Genomic DNA, 22,907 nt, shown 5'->3' with positions numbered 1-22,907 from the left:
TATTTGCGGCAAAATTGCTGCTTCTGCTCTCAAAGCTTTACAGATGATTGATTAGAATGAGTTGTCCTTTTGACATATGATTTGGCGCCGATAAATAGATAGTCGAGGTTTTGGCAGGTATCGATATCGCCTTCCGATTGGCTCCAAACCTCGACATGCTCCCCCTCTTGCACGGGTGCAACATTTAGAAAGGAATGGTAGTAGTATTATTAGTCAACATCCTCGTTTTTTAATGGGTATTAGATAACAAAAAATGAGTTGCAGGGTGGTTGTTGTCATTTGTACAAAAGTTTTCCGGTCGTTACGGCTGTTGACGACTATGTTGGTGTTTTAGCGTTTTCGGGTTTGCAGGTAGTAGCCATTTTATTCCTCTTGAATATTTTTATCAAACGATGTGGTGATCCTCGATGGGAAGGATTCGTGTATGATAGTTTGGCAGGCACAGCCAATGTTTTCAAGCTATCGCCAATATTGATATATTGCTAATGGTCTCAAAAATGTATATGCATCTGAAAAAACTTTGAAACAGAAAAAAGAACACCATACTCCATATGGATCGCATTAATATATGTAAAAGTCTAAAGTTTTTTTACGCTTTTCTGGCTGAAGCGAAAACCATTTTGAAATTATTATAGTAAATTCTTGAAAAATTATATTTTCCCCACCTCTAGTGGACATTTTTTTTGAAACTGACAAATACGGTATATTAAAATACGTTATACTAAGTTTTTTTTTATGCACTTTTCGGGCTAAAGTGTAACCTTTACCCTCTTGAATATCGAACTTTCATTTCAATTTCCAAAGCATTTATTGCGCTTTTCTGGCTAAAGCGAAACCAAATTCTTAAAATGTTAACGAGACACCTCTAGTGGCTCATGAATCTTTCATAGGTAGACATTTTCTTTGAAATTACCACCTCAAGTGGATAATTCATTTTATATTTAACATTTTGTATAATATCTTTTTTTGTCCTCTGTGTATTTAATCTTGATTTTTTACTTATTTTTCTTTTGTTCTTTAGCCACACCTTGTGACTTGTTTTATTTAATTACCACCTCCAGTGGATATTGTGTGTTTGTTACTTTGCAGGCATCTCTAGTACTTGCATCTTAATTGTATATTATCTATATTTCATCTTCTGCATCCACCTCTAGTGGTTAATATTTTTCACTTTCTATAGTAAACTTTTATTTGTTTTTTTTTTACCGAAGATTTTTTAAGCTTTTCGGGTTAAAGCGAAACCATTTCTGTTCATAAAGGATCAATTCAATTTTCAATTGAAAATGATCAAGAAACACCTCTAGTGACTAATACAAGAATTTGTTTTGTAGGTAGAATTCTTCTTTGAAATTACCACTTCAAGTGGCATTCACTCTTCAAATCTTTTCTCATTACACGGGTGATTTGCCAATACCTAACCACCAGTTAATATGTCAACGACACTAGATCCGTTTTGAATCATTGTTGACACAAGGGACAAAATAAAATATATTTTATATTCTTCATAAAATCTTTCATATACAAACTACAACTTTTTCTTTATTCTTCATCATTTGTACACATACTGATACAATCGTTAATGAACATACAATATTTGGTCTTCAATACACTACATCATTTTCAACATCACTTTTTTCATGTTGTTATGACATTCCAAGTACAAGTATCAATACAGTCTAATGAAATTGTACTTTTAATATAAATCAATTCATTAACATAATTCCACATCTCGAATTAGTAGAACATTTCTTCTGTTCAAGTCGAACAATACTCTTTTATTGTTTTATGTCTCTTTTTGTTTTATTTGTCATACTTTCCATATTTCTGTTTTTATTTATGGGTCCATAGATATACCATCCAAAGATGGAATTTTGAGCTATCATACTCCCAACTACATTTCTTTTAGTTCCATTTAATATAATGGATGGTATCAAATCACTGCCGATTAATATGTCCACTTGATCTGACTTTAGGAATCCTGGATCAGCAAGTTGTAAGTTGTCAACTTTTCTCATATTAAACATATTGTGTGACTTAGTTGGAATGGAACTAGTCAAATTTTGCATTACTATGACATTTGCTTTTATATTGGTGTTATCCATATTTCCACACAAAGTTATGTTACATATTTTATTACTATGTGCAACCATAGACCCACTAAGTCCACTTATATTAACATTACATTCTCTTGTTCTAATGCCGATTTGGTTCACTATTTTGTCTGTTATAAAAGATCGTTTAGATCCCGTATCAATTAATGCCCTTGCAGAGAAAGTTTTTCCGGCATGTTTGATTTTCACAATTGCCGTTGGTAACAAAACATCATCTTCACTCATAGATAAATGCGTTTCTACATTAGAAGTTTGTACTGGAGTATGGGAAGTACTAGGCATGTCATCTGTCGTGACATGTGATATTGTTTGTCTATTTACCTCCGAACGAGGACTTTGAGAACCACGTGTTGGTGAGTTCGTACTCGTTGGAAATTGTGACGCATTCCCAATATGCAACTTTGTATGATGCTTCTTCTTGCAATATAAGCATCTGTGCATACTAAAACATTCTTGTGTTACATGTCCACTTTTAAGACAATTATTACACAAACAATTCTCACGTGAAAATTCAACTCTTTCATTCACTGACATATTATTAAATCTCCCACAGTTCTTTAGTATGTGGTTTTTACCACACATGACACATCCATTAGATAGTGTCGTATGCGCATTTTGATGCGCTGTAAATTCGTATTCATTGGTCGGAGGTACTTGTCTTCTAAGACTATCGATTCGCTCAAGAACTCGATGTCTGTTTCTTAGGAAATCTTCCATTTGAGACCATTTGGGTAGCTCTGAATGTGATTCGAGCGATTGTTCCCAAAGGGTCAAAGTCTCAATCGGAAGTTTGGTTGAACACAAATAAATTAATATCGGATCCCAATGATCCACTTTTACATTGTGTGCCTTCAAAATAGCTAGACAGTCGCTAACTGTGGATTGAATTCTCTTTATATCTTCACTAGATTCAACCTTTGCTGGCGAAAGATTAAATAAAATTTTCAATTGGTTATCTACCAGAACTCTCAAATTCTCGTATCGCACAGACAATGCTTCCCACGCTAAGGAAAAATTCTGATCTGATAGTGGATAACGATCAACAATTCTCCCAGCTTCACCCTTTGTTTTGTTACGCAAATGGTAAAGTTTTTGCGCTGGCGTAAGTCTGGGATGATTACCATATATGGCCGTAAACATATCTCTAAAAGTTGGCCATTCTTCATAACTTCCGTAGAAGTCTTGAGTGTCACAAGGTGGCACTTTAATACAAATTTCCGACATATCAAAAGCAGCTGAGCTGTGAAATAGTGACGGATTTGTAACTTCGCCTCTAGCGGTATTACTTTGATTTTTATCTTTTCTATTCTTTAACATTTCTAATAAATTGGCCTTTGTCGTTTGATAAATGTCTCTGACGGACTCAAACATTTGTTTGGCTTTCAATTTATATTTTTTCTCTTTCTCATCTTCTGTTGCAGTAAAAAAGACATATTCAAATGCACTGCGTACATTGTGGAAATCTTCATCAATCGATTCTATTTTAGTTTCTATTAAAGAATCCGAAAGATATTTTTCTGGAGTATTTCCTAGTTTTCTGCACGTTTGCATAAGGCTGTCGGTTTCGTATTCAAATTTAGCACAAGTTATTGAATCCATATTGATATTATAAATTTATGAGTTTTTTATGTTATTATTTTTATGTAAATTATTTATCGTTATTATTTATCTTTTTAAAATTTATTTCTTATTATTTTATAATTTTTTATTATTTATATTATACTATCAAACTATAACTATCGCTTTATTTATTTTAAAATAAAGTGTAATTATTTCGTAAATTGGTTTGTGTTTGTAGTATAATTTCCGTATTCTCAATAAAAATTTAAAGTTATAAATTTTTATGAAAAAATTATATTATATTTTTTAATTGTTTGTAAATTTTATGTTATTTATTAATTTATTTATTGTATTTTATTAAATTATTATTTATTTTTTATTGAAATTATTATTGTTTTTATTATTGCTTCGAATTCAATAAATTATGCAACGTTTTATACGTTACGGTCTGCACACTAACGTTACGTTACTCTAAAGCCCCCAAGGTTTGGATCCACACTAAATGATCGATAGTCGATATGGCAACAATTGACTATTGACAAATCGATCAAGCACAACAATAAACAGATGGCAATATTCGTTTATATGTTGTAAATGACAAATGAAATCAAAACAAATGAAACAAAATGATGTGAAAAAGTGATGAGTGAAAATGATAATTGTTTTATTAGAAAAAATGATGTTAGTGTATGTGTTTTCTTTAATAAATACACGCAAAATCTCTAATTCTCTCTTTTTATTCCAATTTCCACTCGGTGTTTCTTGGTAGTGTATTGTGTACAACAATAATGCAAAGGGCCGCCACATTCAAACACTGAATAGGGGCAGAAAATTTTAGATTTTTTTTAATACAATTTTTATGCAAATTTTATGTTTTTTTTTTTTTTTTGGCAAATCAGCCGGATCGTTTTTAAAGGCTTCGAAGGACCATGTACAAGTTCCGATACAGGGGTATGGACTTGTAGGGGTTCTAAATCTACAGAGTAGTTTTAGAGCCGAAATTAATTGTTGCCCAAAGACGAACAACAACAACACTTTATTGAATATAGACAACACAACAAGTATTCAGGCGATACTTACGTGTTGCTATTGGGAAACTGGTGGTGTAGGTTAAATGAAACACTTAGTTTATCTTTATAGACGCAGGCGGTCTGAAACTTTGGTTTTATTTTATGTTTTATAATATTTGCGGCAAAATTGCTGCTTCTGCTCTCAAAGCTTTACAGATGATTGATTAGAATGAGTTGTCCTTTTGACATATGATTTGGCGCCGATAAATAGATAGTCGAGGTTTTGGCAGGTATCGATATCGCCTTCCGATTGGCTCCAAACCTCGACAGTATGTTTGGACGAAATGTGTTTCAGACAATTTGGAGTCAATTGAGCAATATCCGTCCGTCTGTCTGTCTGGCTGGCTTGAGCGCACGATAACTCTCGAACGGATAAACCGATTCGGTTCAAATTTTGGCTTTCGTAATATTTTACCCAAACTTAGTTTAAGCTCGAAGATGGGCTATATCGGTCCACTTCTTCCGGTACCTCCCCCACAAAAGTTGGAAAACGTTCGGTAAAATTGTGCGCACGATAACTCTTGAAGGGAGTAACTGATTTGGTCCATACTTTGCCCATCGTGAAATGTGTACCAGACTTAGATAAGGTTTCAATATGGACTCAATCGGTTCACTCCTTCGGGTACCTCCCACACAAAATTTAGGAGAAGTTCAGTTTAGGGCCATCCCTCGAATCGCTTTGATTTTTGTTTTAGCAACTTGTATTCACTGTCCTCCATACGACGGCACAAGTTTTATCAGGGGCAAGTCCATGAGAAAATAGGCTGAAAGTTGCAAAAAACCCCTATGACACCGTGTGAGGTGGTTGGAGCGCAAGATAACTCTCGAACGGATCTGCCGATTCGGTCCAAGATTTAGCCTTAGTAATATTTTGTCCAAAAAAAAAATTTCGTACTGTAACTCTTGAAGGGAGTGGCCGAATTGGTCTATACTTAACACATCCCAATATATCTACCAGTTATTGATCTGGTTGAAATATGGACTATAGTTGTCCACTCCATCCGGTACCTCCCACACAAAATGTCGGATAAGTTCACTTTAAGACCTGATATCGAATCAATTTGATTTTTGTTGACGCAACTTGCATTCGCTGCTTCAATTACGATGGTAAAAGTTTTTTTTTAGGGGCAAGTCCATACTTCTTGAGCAAACAGCCCGATGAGTGTAAAAACACCCTATGGCACTATATGTTGTGGCTGGAGATTCACTTCCATAACGGTCAATGTCGATCCATTCCTTTTAGTATCTCCTCCGCAAAACTTTTGTTCTTTAATCCTAATCAACATTGTTTTCGGTTCAAACGCCCAAAATTTTTAAAACCCCCTAAATACATTTTTCAATATACACAGGCTGAGGGTATATCTCTGTCGGCAAAGCCGACTGATACTTTTTTACTTGTTTGTCTAAACTTTGTTATGTTCAAAAGTGGACCCTTTCGTTCCACTCCTTAGGTTACCGCCCAAACAAATGTTCAACATTTTGTTTAAGGGCGGTTAAGGGTCTGTTCGATGATCTTTTGGACATTTTTTACCGAAGGTACTTCCAGTGGCCCTGTTTAAAGCGATATTTTGTTTATCGTGGGCAAGTCCATGTTTCTTAACATAAAAGTCCAAAAACTCTAAATTATATGGTGACCAACTGAAATGACTGGTGGGCGCGATATCTATAGAGAGGAATGACTCCCAAAATAAAACGCACTTCCGAAATGTTAAATGTCCTTTAGATACCATCACCAGCAAAACCTGTGGGTTTTTATCCTAATCCATATTTTTGTCGGGAAGTTCATATGCCCAAAACTTTACGTTATTAGTTGTTAATAAAAATGTTACTAAGATAAGGTTGAACGTTTAAAATTCCGGGCGAACTCCGTATACTTACAGACAATTTCAATTTAAAGTTGAATATAATGACAAGGAGACAAGGTCAAAGTTGAAGACTCGCCACCCCAAGAAATCTAATTTTTATTAATCAAAAATTAGGCTAGGTGATCTATTAATTTGGGTTTTGTGATAGGATAGGTCATAACATTCAAATTGAATTTGGTCCTTATGACCCTATGGTCTGAGTTTATGTTCATTTGGAAACATGTCAAGGGAAAATTACAGGAATACAGGATGTGTGTCAAAATAATCCAAAAATAACACCTGTGTTTCCCTACTAATTGAGATTGCGAGTAAATTTGAAACACTGTGAAAGATATGTAACATTGAAATTATTTATATTTATTTAAACTTGTTAAAATAATTTGCATTCCTTTGTGTGCATGTCCAGAAGTCATAAAATCTCAAAAGAGTTATACAGTTACAAATATGTAATCAAACATTTGTGTAAATATTTGAATATCAATTTCATTGAATCTATTTATTATTTTTTTTTTTGCATGGATAATTTGAATTGATTTTTTCTTTGACTCACCATCAACAATCAATTCTTGTAAATATGAATGCTGACACACACAAAACAAATTATATATGTATTTATAATATTTATTTTGTGGTATATACATAAAAATTGCAAAAAAAAAATTGAAACCACATCGTAACACACTTGTCATGTGTCATGCCGCACTTGCTCCACTACTACCAACCGCACAATTACAACATCAGATGCTGGTCCACTGAACACTACAACCACAGAGAATGGTATTAAAAAAGGTAAGTTTGTTAAATTTTATTTTTATTTTTTCTTTTGTTTTAATTTTATTTCAAAGAATTTTTGTATGTAGTCTTCCTTTAAAAGGACCAAATGAGACAGACATAACCTTAATATAGTTTAGTAATCATGGAATTGTTAGCATAGTTACCTATATTCCAAAACAAACTATATCAAAAAAGAGAGTGATCATCCACGGTTGGGCTATCCACAGCAAAACCCTACTCTTGACTTCCTCGCTGTGTTTATAAATGTTGGTTTAACTTTAGCAATGCTTTCGATTTAGCTTACACTATTTTGTTGTCACAAATAACATGTGTATGTGTGTCTGACATGTTTTCTCTTCAAATATTTATGTCTTTCATATTTTTATAACTTTTTTTCTTCTTCGTCGTCTATTATTATTTTAACCTTTAACCTAACCTACCCCAGGCAATGTAATGTCGTTTTCTACACGTGCAAGAAAAAATGATAAACAATTTGATAGCAATAAAATTCGTATGTCTCTCCTTGGGAACAAAAAATGAGAAATAACAATGGAGAAGTGTTTTCATGTTTTCTTTGGTTTCGAAAGGTTCGATGTAATTTCTTATCGCTTGTCATCTTCAGCAATGTTCATGATTCTTGATCTATTTCGTAAATAAAGATTTTTTAAAGGTCCATTTCGTGCATTTTTTAAATATCCATGGCGTGGATTTTTTAAATGTCCATGGCGTGGATTTTTTAAAGGTCCATGGCGTGGATTTTTTAAAGGTCCATGGCGTGGATTTTTTAAAGGTCCATGGCGTGGATTTTTTAAAGGTCCATGGCGTGGATTTTTTAAAGGTCCATGGCGTGGATTTTTTAAAGGTCCATGGCGTGGATTTTTTAAAGGTCCATGGCGTGGATTTTTTAAAGGTCCATGGCGTGGATTTTTTAAAGGTCCATGGCGTGGATTTTTTAAAGGTCCATGGCGTGGATTTTTTAAAGGTCCATGGCGTGGATTTTTTAAAGGTCCATGGCGTGGATTTTTTAAAGGTCCATGGCGTGGATTTTTTAAAGGTCCATGGCGTGGATTTTTTAAAGGTCCATGGCGTGGATTTTTTAAAGGTCCATGGCGTGGATTTTTTAAAGGTCCATGGCGTGGATTTTTTAAAGGTCCATGGCGTGGATTTTTTAAAGGTCCATGGCGTGGATTTTTTAAAGGTCCATGGCGTGGATTTTTTAAAGGTCCATGGCGTGGATTTTTTAAAGGTCCATGGCGTGGATTTTTTAAAGGTCCATGGCGTGGATTTTTTAAAGGTCCATGGCGTGGATTTTTTAAAGGTCCATGGCGTGGATTTTTTAAAGGTCCATGGCGTGGATTTTTTAAAGGTCCATGGCGTGGATTTTTTAAAGGTCCATGGCGTGGATTTTTTAAAGGTCCATGGCGTGGATTTTTTAAAGGTCCATGGCGTGGATTTTTTAAAGGTCCATGGCGTGGATTTTTTAAAGGTCCATGGCGTGGATTTTTTAAAGGTCCATGGCGTGGATTTTTTAAAGGTCCATGGCGTGGATTTTTTAAAAGTCCATGGCGTGGATTTTTTAAAGGTCCATGGCGTGGATTTTTTAAAGGTCCATGGCGTGGATTTTTTAAAGGTTCATGGTGTGGATTTTTTAAAGGTTCATGGTGTGGATTTTTTAAAGGTCCATGGCGTGGATTTTTTAAAGGTTCATGGTGTGAATTTTTGAAAGGTCCATGGCGTAGATTTTTGTTATGGCGTGGATTTTTTAAAGGTCCATGGCGTGGATTTTTTAAAGGTCCATGGCGTGGATTTTTTAAAGGTCCATGGCGTGGATTTTTTAAAGGTCCATGGCGTGGATTTTTTAAAGGTCCATGGCGTGGATTTTTTAAAGGTCCATGGCGTGGATTTTTTAAAGGTCCATGGCGTGGATTTTTTAAAGGTCCATGGCGTGGATTTTTTAAAGGTCCATGGCGTGGATTTTTTAAAGGTCCATGGCGTGGATTTTTTAAAGGTCCATGGCGTGGATTTTTTAAAGGTCCATGGCGTGGATTTTTTAAAGGTCCATGGCGTGGATTTTTTAAAGGTCCATGGCGTGGATTTTTTAAAGGTCCATGGCGTGGATTTTTTAAAGGTCCATGGCGTGGATTTTTTAAAGGTCCATGGCGTGGATTTTTTAAAGGTCCATGGCGTGGATTTTTTAAAGGTCCATGGCGTGGATTTTTTAAAGGTCCATGGCGTGGATTTTTTAAAGGTCCATGGCGTGGATTTTTTAAAGGTCCATGGCGTGGATTTTTTAAAGGTCCATGGAGTGGATTTTTTAAAGGTCCATGGCGTGGATTTTTTAAAGGTCCATGGCGTGGATTTTTTAAAGGTCCATAGCGTGGATTTTTTAAAGGTCCATGGCGTGGATTTTTTAATGGTCCATGGCGTGGATTTTTTAAAGGTCCATGGCGTGGATTTTTTAAAGGTCCATGGCGTGGATTTTTTAAAGGTCCATGGCGTGGATTTTTTAAAGGTCCACGGCGTGGATTTTTTAAAGGTCCACGGCGTGGATTTTTTAAAGGTCCATGGCGTGGATTTTTTAAAGGTCCATGGCGTGGATTTTTTAAAGGTCCATGGCGTGGAGTTTTTAAATGTCCATGGCGTGGAGTTTTTAAAGGTCCATGGCGTGGATTTTTTAAAGGTCCATGGCGTGGATTTTTTTAAAGGTCCATGGCGTGGATTTTTTAAAGGTCCATGGCGTGGATTTTTTTAAAGGTCCATGGCGTGGATTTTTTAAAGGTCCATGGCGTGGATTTTTTTAAAGGTCCATGGCGTGGATTTTTTAAAGGTCCATGGCGTGGATTTTTTAAGTTCCATGGCGTGGATTTTTTTAAAGATCCATGGCGTGGATTTTTAGAGGTCCAGGCGTGGATTTTTTAAGGTCCAGGCGTGGATTTTTTAAAGGTCCATGGCGTGGATTTTTTTAAAGGTCCATGGCGTGGATTTTTTAAAGGTCCATGGCGTGGATTTTTTTAAAGGTCCATGGCGTGGATTTTTTAAAGGTCCATGGCGTGGATTTTTTAAAGGCCCATGGCGTGGATTTTTTAAAGGCCCATGGCGTGGATTTTTTTAAGGTCCACGGCGAGGATTTTTTTAAAGTCCATGGCGTGGATTTTTTTAAAGTCCATGGCGTGGATTTTTTTAAGGTCCACGGCGAGGATTTTTTTAAAGTCCATGGCGTGGATTTTTTTAAAGTCCATGGCGTGGATTTTTTTAAAGTCCATGGCGTGGATTTTTTTAAAGTCCATGGCGTGGATTTTTTTAAAGTCCATGGCGTGGATTTTTTTAAAGTCCATGGCGTGGTTTTTTTTTAAAGTCCATGGCGTGGATTTTTTTAAAGTCCATGGCGTGGTTTTTTTTAAAGTCCATGGCGTGGTTTTTTTTAAAGTCCATGGCGTGGATTTTTTTAAAGTCCATGGCGTGGATTTTTTTAAAGTCCATGGCGTGGATTTTTTTAAAGTCCATGGCGTGGATTTTTTTAAAGTCCATGGCGTGGATTTTTTAAAGGTCCATGGCGTGGATTTTTTAAAGGACCATGGCGTGGATTTTTTAAACGTCCATGGCGTGGATTTTTTAAAGGTCCATGGCGTGGATTTTTTAAAGGTCCATGGCGTGGATTTTTCAAAAGGTCCATGGCGTGGATTTTTTTAAAGTCCATGGCGTGGATTTTTTTAAAGTCCATGGCGTGGATTTTTTAAAGGTCCACGCCATGGATGTTTTAAAGGTCCACGCCATGGATGTTTTAAAGGTCCACGGCGTGGATTTTTTAAATATCCATGGCGTGGATTTTTTAAATATCCATGGCGTGGATTTTTTAAATATCCATGGCGTGGATTTTTTAAATACCCATGGCGTGGATTTTTTAAAGGTCCATGGCGTGGATTTTTTAAAGGTCCATGGCGTGGATTTTTTAAAGGTCCATGGCGTGGATTTTTTAAAGGTCCATGGCGTGGATTTTTTAAAGGCCCACGGCGTGGATTTTTTTAAAGGTCCATGGCGTGGATTTTTTAAAGGCCCATGGCGTGGATTTTTTAAAGGTCCATGGCGTGGATTTTTTAAAGGTCCATGGCGTGGATTTTTTAAAGGTCCATGGCGTGGATTTTTCAAAGGTCCATGGCGTGGATTTTTTAAAGGTCCATGGCGTGGATTTTTCAAAGGTCCATGGCGTGGATTTTTCAAAGGTCCATGGCGTGGATTTTTTAAAGGTCCATGGCGTGGATTTTTTAAAGGCCCACGGCATGGATTTTTTAAAGGCCCACGGCATGGATTTTTTAAGGGCCCACGGCGTGGATTTTTTAAAGGTCCATGGCGTGGATTTTTTAAAGGCCCACGGCATGGATTTTTTAAAGGCCCACGGCATGGATTTTTTAAGGGCCCACGGCGTGGATTTTTTTAAGGCCCACGGCGTGGATTTTTAAAGGCCCACGACGTGGATTTTTAAATGCCCACGGCGTGGATTTTTTTAAAGGTCCACGGCGTGGATTTTTTAAAGATTTTTTGTATATAAATTTGACCAAACGCTTTGGCTTTGCGACATATTTAGCATGAACGACATTTTGTGGGAAATTTTATAAGAAAAAATTGGTTTTTAGACGAATTCTTTGGTTTCATTGTTTGCATTAAAAACTCTATACCTTGCCACATACATACTGACAGAAGAAATATACGTTAAAAAGAAAAAGAAACATCCAAGTAGGATTTGTTCAGTGGGATATTTACATTTCGATAACCTTTATACGCACCAATGTTCCATTCATTGTATGAAATTCATTTCAGAGAAACACTTGTGGCGTATGGTCAACGTGTATACGCCAGTACTTCCTCTTTTATTGTGTTTATTTCTTTTAAATTTCTACTTTAAAATGTAATGCTAATAATGATGTGTGTTCATTTTGTTACGATGAATAGTTTATCTTTGAAATAATAATGGTATGTTTGCACGAAATTTCTTTCAGGTTGCTGGCTGGAGAGCACGATAACTCTCGAATCAATCTAGTGTTTTGGTCCCAAATTTGTTTCGAAGGTGGGTCTATTCGTCCACTCCTTCAGACAAATCTCCAAAATTGTGGGCAAAGTGCAGCTTAAGAGCTGCTCGAATCACTTTGATTTTTGTTGCAACAACTTGTTTTCAATGCCCCTTTACGACGATACAGGTTTTTTCAGGGGCAAATCCATAGTAGTTGAGAAAATGGCCCGAAAGCTGTAAAAATCCGCTATTGCACCATGTGTAGTGGCACAATAAATCTCCAACGAATTAACCGATTGGGTAGAAAATTTCGACTTCGGAATATTTTTTCCAAAGTTAGTTTATGTTTGAAGTTGAGTCATATCGGTCCACTCCTCAGGTACCTGCCCCACAAAATGTCGGGTAGGTAAACGTTTCAATTCACAGAGGCTGAGGGTATAAATTTGTGGGCAAAGTCGACTTATGGATACTTTTTTACTTGTTTTAATTAAATTTCTCAAAACTGAAACTTGTGCAGAGTTAAGTTTTCATTAAATACATTGTTTGTTTGTACACTTTGAATAGGTTGGGGTGTGTGTAATGAAAAAATTGGAAAATTAATAAAAACATATTAAAAGCAAAATATTTAATAAAAAACATTCCTTTGTAAGTTTGCTTAAGCAAAGATAAAAATTCAATGTGCCACAATGATATGAATGGAAAATACATATTTAAATTGATATTGAAAAAAATTGGTAAAATTCTTAGAAGGAAACTGTCAATAACAACAGCACAACATTTACAAAATGAAACAGTTTCGTGAGAATTTTCTCAAGTACCCAGCACTTCAGATCTAATATCTGGTGTTCAACTTTTCGTCTTTGTTATGTTTGTCTTTTTTTCATTTTTTTTTCATTTCCTATAAACGTTCATAAACAGCCAGAGATGTTTGCATAATACATGCAAACATATTTATATAGTACTTCATGCGTTCGGTAACAGTTATGAGTTTTTTTTTTGCAGAACAAAACAAGTCCTTGAAATCGTTGTTTGCTACATATGTATGTATCTGAGAAACATAAACACTTGACCTTTTTTAGTTATAATATAGAAAACGAAAATAACGGACAAAATATGAATCATTTCTAAGAAATGTCCAAAAAATTGGTTGGGTCCCTTAAGGTCACAACAAGGTATTCAAAAATGTGTCGAAGTCCTGTTGACATTATTCACTTATTCCAAGAAGATCCACTTTTAAATTTAGTTTAGAAATGTTTCGTACTTTAGGATAAATTGTGGTGACATAAAAACCATTTGAGAAAGGTATCGATATGGATAAACGGCTGTGTAAAATAATCGAGATGGACAGGTGCCAGAATGAATATCGAAAACTTTACCAAACGGTGAGGACATATAACGTCGTATGTGCGTTTTATTGCTAAACACTGCCAACAAATTGGTGGGAAATATTTGACCTCTTTACAATTAAAGTTTTTAGATAGTGCCTAAGTAATCACAATGAACACTTATATAATCGAGTGAACACTTGACACTTGGTTATAATAACGTTTTTGTTGAAGAAACAAAAAACATGGCAACTCATGATGACCTGTGGCGAGATCCGCAACTATAGTTTTCCCAATTGGTAAACAAAATAAATAAAAATTGTTTAACAAAATATTACAACAACGACTTTGTTATTTAGCAGGACTAGGGAAGAAAGTGTGAAAAATTAAATTTATGGTTTTGTTAAAGGTACACTCTTCAATAGAGACGAGTAAGGAAATTTGACGCAGATACACATGTGTGCTCAGTTTATAAAAAAAAAACAAATTTCCATGTTTTGTGATATCATCTTATTTAGAATTTTGGCCTTGGTTCGTAAGATATGTCTTTCTGACAGGGCCATCGCTTTCCATCCTATTGACACGGTCCAGCCAACCCAACACGGTGCGTCTGAATTAACTTTTAATGGAAGGAGCTTACAGCTGGAAAGTTTTTGCGTAATGTGAAACTACAATATTCATAGATGAGAAAAATCATAAAACAAAAAATTCGCCGGATGAATTTAAAAAAATCACGGTCAAATGTCACATTTTTAGGTTTTCAGGATTTTGCTACGAAAGCGCATGTTCTATCGAAATGAGACTGAAGACAATGTAGTAGCTGTGAAAGATATCTACAAGATTGACCTTTATGACTTTTTCCCAGGTTTTACCATTTGTGAGATATAGAAGTTCCAAACTGGGACAATGTACTGACTGTATCGCCTCCTTATAAAACAATGTCATGCACGGTGCGCCTTAACTATCTTTAAAAGAAAAGAACTTACAGCTGTAGAGAATTTCCACTGCTACAATTTTTTCTTTAGTCTAATTTCAATAAAGCTTGCGGTTTCCAAGCAAAATCCTGAGAATCTAAAAAGCTTTAAAATATGATCATTGATCGCGATTTATTTAAAAATCTCTCCGGCGATTTTTTGACTTGCTGTCATTACCTCATTTTGGCTACGTGCTAAACACTTAATGTCGTCGTTTGGTATTGGTTCTGCGGTATTTTCATCGCCGCACATATTCAATACCAAAAGCTTTGTAAAATGGTCCTTCCAGACCATTCATCACCTTTGCAGGAGAATGTGCCTGCACCATACCCTTCAATATGGATTTCTACACTCTGGTAAAATTGTCGGACTTCATTCTGACTACTGAACATCTCGAATTCCTCATTCTCATGTTTTCCTGTTCTTTCTTCTACGCTCCTCTGCTCTTCCCTTTTCCCAATATTTTTCAATGCAGCTTCGTGTTGCTACTGACTGTCGCATAGGTTTAAACCAACGTAGAAGCATAGGTTTAATGCTGGGTTGGCAGCCCCTGGCTGAAACACTATAGTTTCGGGACAATCCGGTGCGTAAGAACCCGCTGCCGTGGAATTGATGGATTTTTATGTTGTGGTTTTTGGTGCCCAAATATAGAGTGAGCTCCGCAGGCTGGTGCTATCTGTTGTGTGTTGCAGCTTCTCGACATTCAGTCTCCGTCCTGTGTTAGAATGCACTTTTGCCGCAACATTAAATCGAGTTACATACCTTGGATGCTACAAGGATATTATCCGAATCGATGTTCACTCAAATTGAACGGACATCTAACACAAATAAAGAGGTCCTTCCGTCTGTCACAGCATGATCAATTTGGTTTTTATAATGTGGCAACATTCACATGGCCTTGTGTATGTAGAGGTGTTGGAACCTACAGCTGCTCACTACCATTTTGCCGCTGCAGGGTGTTACCTCATCAAGGTTAAACTTGCCGACCATGGGTACCCTAAGACCCAGCCAATTTAGGCATATAAATCTCCTAGAACAATCTTAATGTCATGGCCTGGGAAGCGTTCATATGCTCTATCATTCTCTGGGCACTCGTATAATATATCCTTGATCTGTACATATTTCTTTTCGGTGGGGTCATGACCACAAATGAAACTGATGTTAGGGAACTTTGCTTTTATACCGATTGTGGAAATTCTCCCATCTACCAGAGTGAATCTGGAGAACAGGTTTTAAACCATAAATCCAACGCCTATAATACAAGGCGTAATCGTTTCTGATTCTTATGTCTGCCCGATTCCATGACTTTGTGACTACCTAAAACATCCGCCAGTGCGCAAGCTATACCTAGTCTGTAAAGAGTCCGGACATTTCAGGCGAAGATTTGATGATAAAGGTCCTTAAAACATTTGCGGAAGGTCATTAACTTTAGAGTAGGTTAGAGTGGGTTACCGACGCGATCGAGTGGCACAGATGGCTACAGATAGTTCTTAAAAAATCTTCAGCTCGGAACAATTGACTACTGAACTAATGATCAGCCCATAAAAATGAAATTAACGAACAGATCTGGCGGGGCCGACTATATGGAAATATATATGAATATAAATCTAAACAGATTTCGATAAAATGTGCGTGTTCGATTTCAACGAAAAATTAATTAAAATTAATATTAACAAGTAAGAAGGCGTTAAGTTCGGCCGGGTCGAACTTTTTATACCCTCCATCACGAAATGTGATGAAGTAAAATGGAACAATTAGGTTCCTTTTGTTCAGCAATTTCGGTAAAACAATGTGGCTAACCTTCAGGAGGTACCGTTCTATGGGTCTATATTAAGGCGTGAACCTGTACCAAAAAACTTACGGGGGACGTTATGTAGCCCCAACGAAGACTAAATACCAAATTTCAGCCATTTCGTAGGAATATTGAGGCCACAACCTTCAAAATACCGAAAATCGGGAAGTATTGTTCTATGGGTTCTATATGAAGGCGTGGACCTATGCCGACAAATTTGATATGGAAAGTTTTATACCCCAAATGAAGACTAAATACCAAATTTCAGCCATTTCGGAGGAATATTGAGGCCACAACCTTAAAAATACCGAAAATCGGGAAGTACCGTTCTATGGGGCCTATATGAAGGCGTGGACCTATACCTACAAAATTCTAGGGGAAAGTTGTATACCCCTTACGAAGACTAAATACCAAACTTCAGCCATTTCGGAGGAATATTGAGGTTACATCCTTCAAAATACCGAAAATCGGAAGGTACCGTTCTATGGGGGCTATATGAAGGCGTGGACCTATACCGACAAAACACTGGGGGGAAGTTGTATACCGCCAACGAAGACTAAGTACCAAATTTCAGTCATTTGGTCTGATAATGAAACTAAAACCTTAAAAATACCGAAAATCGGGTGGTACCGTTCTATGGGGGCTATATCAAAACGTGGACCGATATACCCATTTGCAATACCAAACTTCCTAGGTGTAATAGAAACTTCTATAACAAATTACAAAGCTCTATCATAAAAATTGAGAGCTGTATTTTGATTTCTACAGACGGACGGACAGACGGACATGGTTATATCGACTTAGAATTTTACCCTGATCAAGAATATACATACTACTTTATAGGGTCTCCGATTAATATTTCGATGTGTTACAAACGGAATGACTAATTTAATTATACCTTCCATATTATGGTGATCTTCGCCCTGATATGCAACATTTTCAAATAAATAGAATCAGCTGAGCCAGGCTGGGATTTTTGAACACACGTCTTTGAAAAACACAGGAAAAATGTGTTGTGACGGCGTGTTAGTGTTTAGAGCCAAACTCATTACTTTCAAAGGCAGCACTAAGCGTTTGTCATAAAAGCCATACAATTAAATGGGCAAGTTCCCATTGAAGTTGTAAAAACCAAAATTGCATTTGAAAGAAAAAAAGTTCGACGACAGAGAAGTCACTCCACAGCCGGTATGACCGTACTTACAAAGTTCTCCTCGTACTCTTGGTCAGATATATGTGGAAAATTCTATGGGGTTTAATAAATTACCGCTCATAAATATTGATTTCTTACAGAAAATCATCACGAGCTGGTAGCCACTTGCCTTTCCCCCCTCAAAATGAATGTAAGCGGAGTAGCTAAAGAAGATTTTTGTGTTCAAGTAGACTTTTATGACATTACTTGCAATGGCGAATCACACCTATCCGTCAAAATCACCTCAAAATTTTTAACGAGTGCTTTTGTCTAGGACTGATGTATGTTCAGTCGCTGCCAGGGTCGGCATAAGGACCCACAAACCCTACGTAAAACACGAGTGCTGATAATTTAATATTAATTATAGTACTCTGGTGTCTATGTTACGAATAATATGTGAGGCATAGACTAACGAATGTATAGACAAAGAAATCCTCTCAGTGAAATTCTCTCATTGAAATTCTCTCATTGAGTGAGAATTGATTCAGTTGACAAGGTACTCAATTTTTTATGCATTTTTAAACTATTTATGATGTTAAGAGACAATATGTAGGTTATACTGGCCGGATCTACATCCTCAAATAAAAAAAATCAATAAAATCTTGCAATTTACCCCCAAAAAAATGCAATTGAGATAACACAGAACATATTACAAATTCTCTGTCTATTCATTCATTCCCAGTAGGAAATTGAATCTGCGATGACCATTTCATCAACGAAAATTTTCACAATTGTCTTTAAACAAGACAGTGTCACCAAATTTGTCACTCTTCCATGTGCCATGTGTAACATTCTGAACGAAAATGTCTTGCAATGTGCCTTGGTACAAGTTTATGTTCATTTTATCGTCCATGAAGACAACTTCACTTACCTTGTGTGAAAAGGTCGTCGATGATCTATGAGCTTGGAGCTTACTGTGAGCTTGGAACTTGCTAAGAGCTAGGAGCTTGCTGAGAGACTTGGAGCTTGCTAAGAGCTTGGTGCTTACTAAGAGACTTGCAGTTTGCTAAAAGCTTGATCGATTCGAGACTGTCGAGACTGTAGACGAGCCGCACGACTTCGGTGGGGAAAAATTTAAATAAACATTCGGGTGGTAACACGATATGAATGAGAATTATTGGTTGGCATTGATTGTCTTTAATTGCACCGCAGTTAAATTTGTCCACTATGCCGACTATGCAGTGGTAATTGATGGTAATGAGTGAGTGTAGGAGTGTATGAAACGATCACGTTAAAAATTGTAAAGATAAAGTTAAGGATCGGATGACTTAAAAATCTGCTCTTAGTTTGGCTAATAAAAATACTTTCTGTACTGGCCCATCTAAGTCGGTATGGAAAAAAGCTAAAATCCTCACTCTGACTGAAATCCTCGCCAATTTTTCTTATGTTAAACTTTTGCCGCTCATTAATAAGTGGAAGTAGCTTATACTATGATCCATCGAACGAAATGGGTCAATAACATTGGTTTTCCTAGGAGAGTAGTTGTGCTGAATCGTGGCCATGTTTACACTAAGTTATGGCTTGGTTGGTTTTTTTGTTACTTTGACAGTTATTATTTGTTCCGTATGGATGAAAATTAAGGTTATGCACTACAAATAAAGAATACTAAATTTAGTTTTTGTTTTTGCCGCATACAATATGCCATATAATAATACATTTATTGCGGGATAATCTCAACTGAAAACGAACGTGATTCAGATGAATACAATGTACGTGTTGTTCAAATGGACACGTAATTTTCGAACTTAATCAGTCCTACTTGTTTACATAATCAATGCTTGATATTTTCAATCATTTTTCATGGAAGAAACTTTAACAAAAAGAATATTAATAAAAATCATGTTATATACTTCTGCCGCTGCTCAGAATATGTGACAGTCAGAGCCGTCAACTATTATATCAATCACACTTTTGTAAAACGTATCCAAACAAAATGTTTTCGAAACTCATTTCTAGCTACGTTGATGGTAAAAAAATTCATCGCATGGTAACAGTTGTTAGCAGCATCAGCATGGTGTCATTCATTTTGATTGATATTTTGGGTTTATTGTCCATATTAAAGTTTTCTCTTGGGGGCCTTTTCGATCTTAGTAGCGTAAAATCTGCCAACAAAACAGAATTGCCATAGGATTTAATTTGTCAAATACGACGAGTTTGTTGCTATTTAGCCTTTGTTGATATGACAATTCAAGTCAAAGTTTAGGACAAACAAGAAAAGTAAATTAACCAAAACAGAATTGCCACTTATTACATACGGAGGAATTTTGTTAAACGGAAGTAGTGTTGACAGATATAACAGACAATGGACATGGCTGTCGTAATAGTTTGTGTAATACATACATACTACATACATTGTATATGGTGTTTGTTTTGTAGTTACATAACAACTTTGGGGTATGATGGAGACAAACCATACAACAGTGAAAATGTCAAAGCCCTTGCATGTAAACTGGTACACCATAAGGAACAGCTGATGACTTCCTTGGCTGTAAATATAAAATTTTTGTAATAAAAATGGAATAAAACAAATTTATCAATTATACCAAAAATATATGTACACTCATCATTAAAATGGTCAAATGCTAAAATGTCCCCTGGAAGGCGATATAAAATTACTCATTTTATATCTTTTTTCCCTAATAGTAACGCAACATAAATATGCAATCAAAATTTTTTCATAAAAGTATGTAAATAATAATAAAAACTAAAGTAGGCGACAATTACTGCTCATAATTACATTGTACACGACAATAATAATCACAAAAAATCGGACGAATTGAAATAGGCCCGAAAAAAAAAAAAAAACAAAAAAATCAAACAGGTAAAAAGTCGTTAAGTTCGGCCGGGTCGAAATTTTTATAACCTCCACCATAAAATAGTTTTAATTAAAATGGAACAATTTTAGATGGAAAAAATGTTCGACCATGGATACCCCAAATGCCTAAATTATCTAATCTAATCTAAACCAGTAAGGAAAGGATCATATGTAAAATACATATAGGAGATATATACATCGATTTGAAGTGATTTCTATATAATATAGTACACTTATTACTAGACAATATTCCGTCACACATTTGGTCGGGCGAAAATATATATGGGAGCTATATCCAAATCTGAACCGATTTCGATATAATTTGGCACACTTATTTCTAGACCGAATTCAGTCACACATTCCAAATTTCCTTAAAATCGGACTATATAGCGTGTTTGGTGCAGCAAATACGTGAAATCGGGCGAAAATATATATGGGAGCTATATCCAAATCTGAACCGATTTCGATATAATTTGGCATATTTATTTCTATACATCGATTTGAAGTGATTTCTATATAATATAGTACACTTATTACTAGACAATATTCCGTCACACATTTGGTCGGGCGAAAATATATATGGGAGCTATATCCAAATCTGAACCGATTTCGATATAATTTGGCACACTTATTTCTAGACCGAATTCAGTCACATATTCCAAATTTCCTTAAAATCTGACTATATAGCGTGTTTGGTGTAGCAAATACGTCAAATCGGCCGAAATTATATATGGGAGCTATATCCAAATCTGAACCGATTTCAATGCAATTTGGAACATTTATTTTTAGACCGTCACACATTCCCTATTTCATCGAAATAAAATATATATAGCGTGTTTGGTGCAGCAAATACGTGAAATCGGGCGAAAATATATATGGGAGCTATATTCAAATCTGAACCGATTTCGATATAATTTGGCATACTTATTTCTAGACCGAATTCAGTAACACATTCCAAATTTCATCAAAATCGGACGTATATAGCGTGTTTGGTGCAGCAAATACGTGAAATCGGGCGAAAATATATATGGGAGCTACATCCAAATCTGAAACGATTTTCGCCAAAGCAATAGCGTTTTTCATGAGGCTAAAACAATTATATTCCCCAATATTCAGCTGAATCGAACAAAAAATGCGAACTGTGTGTTGCGAACAAAAATACATGGACAGACGGACGGACATGCATAAATCGACTCAGAAAGTGATTATATGTACAGTGCCCGGCATAATTATTTTGACAAAATCTACATTTGCCTTAAAAGGCATGTAATTATTGTCAGAATTCATAAAACGGGATATTAACAGCTTAGGTTTTCTCTTTGACCTCTCAGCTAAATAAAAATTAATGGATCAATGAAAGTCCAGCTTAATTTCAGTTTAGCTAGGCGAATGTTTAAATGCGGAGGCAAAAGCAAAACGGCATAAGTATTTTGACACGTCATAATTATGTTACTTTTGGTAATTAATCGTACCTTTTGGTACCAAAATTAATTGCTTTAGCTAAATTATTAACTTTTAAGTAAAAATGTACTTGGCAGTACTCGATTTTAATTTAAAATAGGGAATGTTGTTGTCAAAAGTTGTAACGAAATTTAAAATTACAGTTTCGGTGATAAGTGTAACTAATGATAAGATATTGCTGCAGTTATCTATTTATTTTGTAACGAATAAATATCAAAATACTGGAAACTCTGTAAATATGCACGATCTAGGCAGAAAATGTGATATTACAGAAGTTGATTTCCGCTAAATAAAGCGGAATTACAAATCTAATTTTATTTATGCACACAAATACTCATCTTCTGAGCAATTTAGATGTCAAAACAAGTTCTCTATTAAGCCTAGAATCCCTAGACATTAGAAAAAAATTAATTTGAAGTCATATTTTGCTATTCTAGTCGGTTGATAAGGCATACCTACAAAAATTGTCAATTAGATTTTCAATAAAAATCATTTACCCCCCACAATTATTGTGGCGAAGCATATTGTGGACTGATAAAAATATATTTGAACATAATTCATCTTAAATACAGTTTTTGGTAAGTTTGAGTCAAAACACAACCAAAAAGTTGGGTATCTTTGTGAAATAAATGTCCTTGTGATGCTATTTCCATTCCCAAATGCTTGCAGGCATTAGAATAGTCTGATCCACCGTTTAAAATACTGCGATATTTAATTTTTATCGTTAATGCTGTGGACTATAATGAATATTCTGGCACTTGAATGATCTTTTATAACAACATGGCAGTAAACTGATCGAAGTGTTATGTATTCTTTTGAAGAACACTGCTGCTATGGTAAGGCTGAATTTTGTGGAGCACGTTTGAAGTGTATTTCGGGTTCAAACTTAAAGATATTTCCTTCAAATATCACATTTTTAAGAGAAACAATGTTCCTACTCTCATAAAAAGTCGAAATCCGCAAAAT

The 22,907-nt window shown here is 35.7% G+C and overlaps 1 protein-coding gene across 2 annotated transcripts in view; it reads left to right on the top strand.

Annotated features, from left to right (window-relative positions):
- LOC141402756 (bumetanide-sensitive sodium-(potassium)-chloride cotransporter-like) overlaps positions 1–22,907 on the top strand; it is a 325,712-nt gene that overhangs the window by 282,750 nt on the left and 20,055 nt on the right. The window contains exon 18 of one of the 2 annotated variants that reach the window (XM_073984674.1): positions 7,348–7,395. The exons of the other annotated variant lie outside the window; for it this stretch is intronic. Coding sequence (XP_073840775.1) covers positions 7,348–7,395 — 48 coding nt within the window. The remainder of the gene's footprint in view (positions 1–7,347; positions 7,396–22,907) is intronic. 2 annotated transcript variants of the gene reach the window in all.

This window comes from Musca autumnalis, unplaced genomic scaffold (assembly GCF_047663935.1).
Source record: "Musca autumnalis isolate F117 unplaced genomic scaffold, ASM4766393v1 scaffold_4, whole genome shotgun sequence".
Classification (NCBI taxonomy): Eukaryota; Metazoa; Arthropoda; class Insecta; order Diptera; family Muscidae; genus Musca; species Musca autumnalis.
The sequence above is the reverse complement of the archived record's forward strand: the minus strand, read 5'-3'. Positions and strand labels throughout refer to the sequence as shown.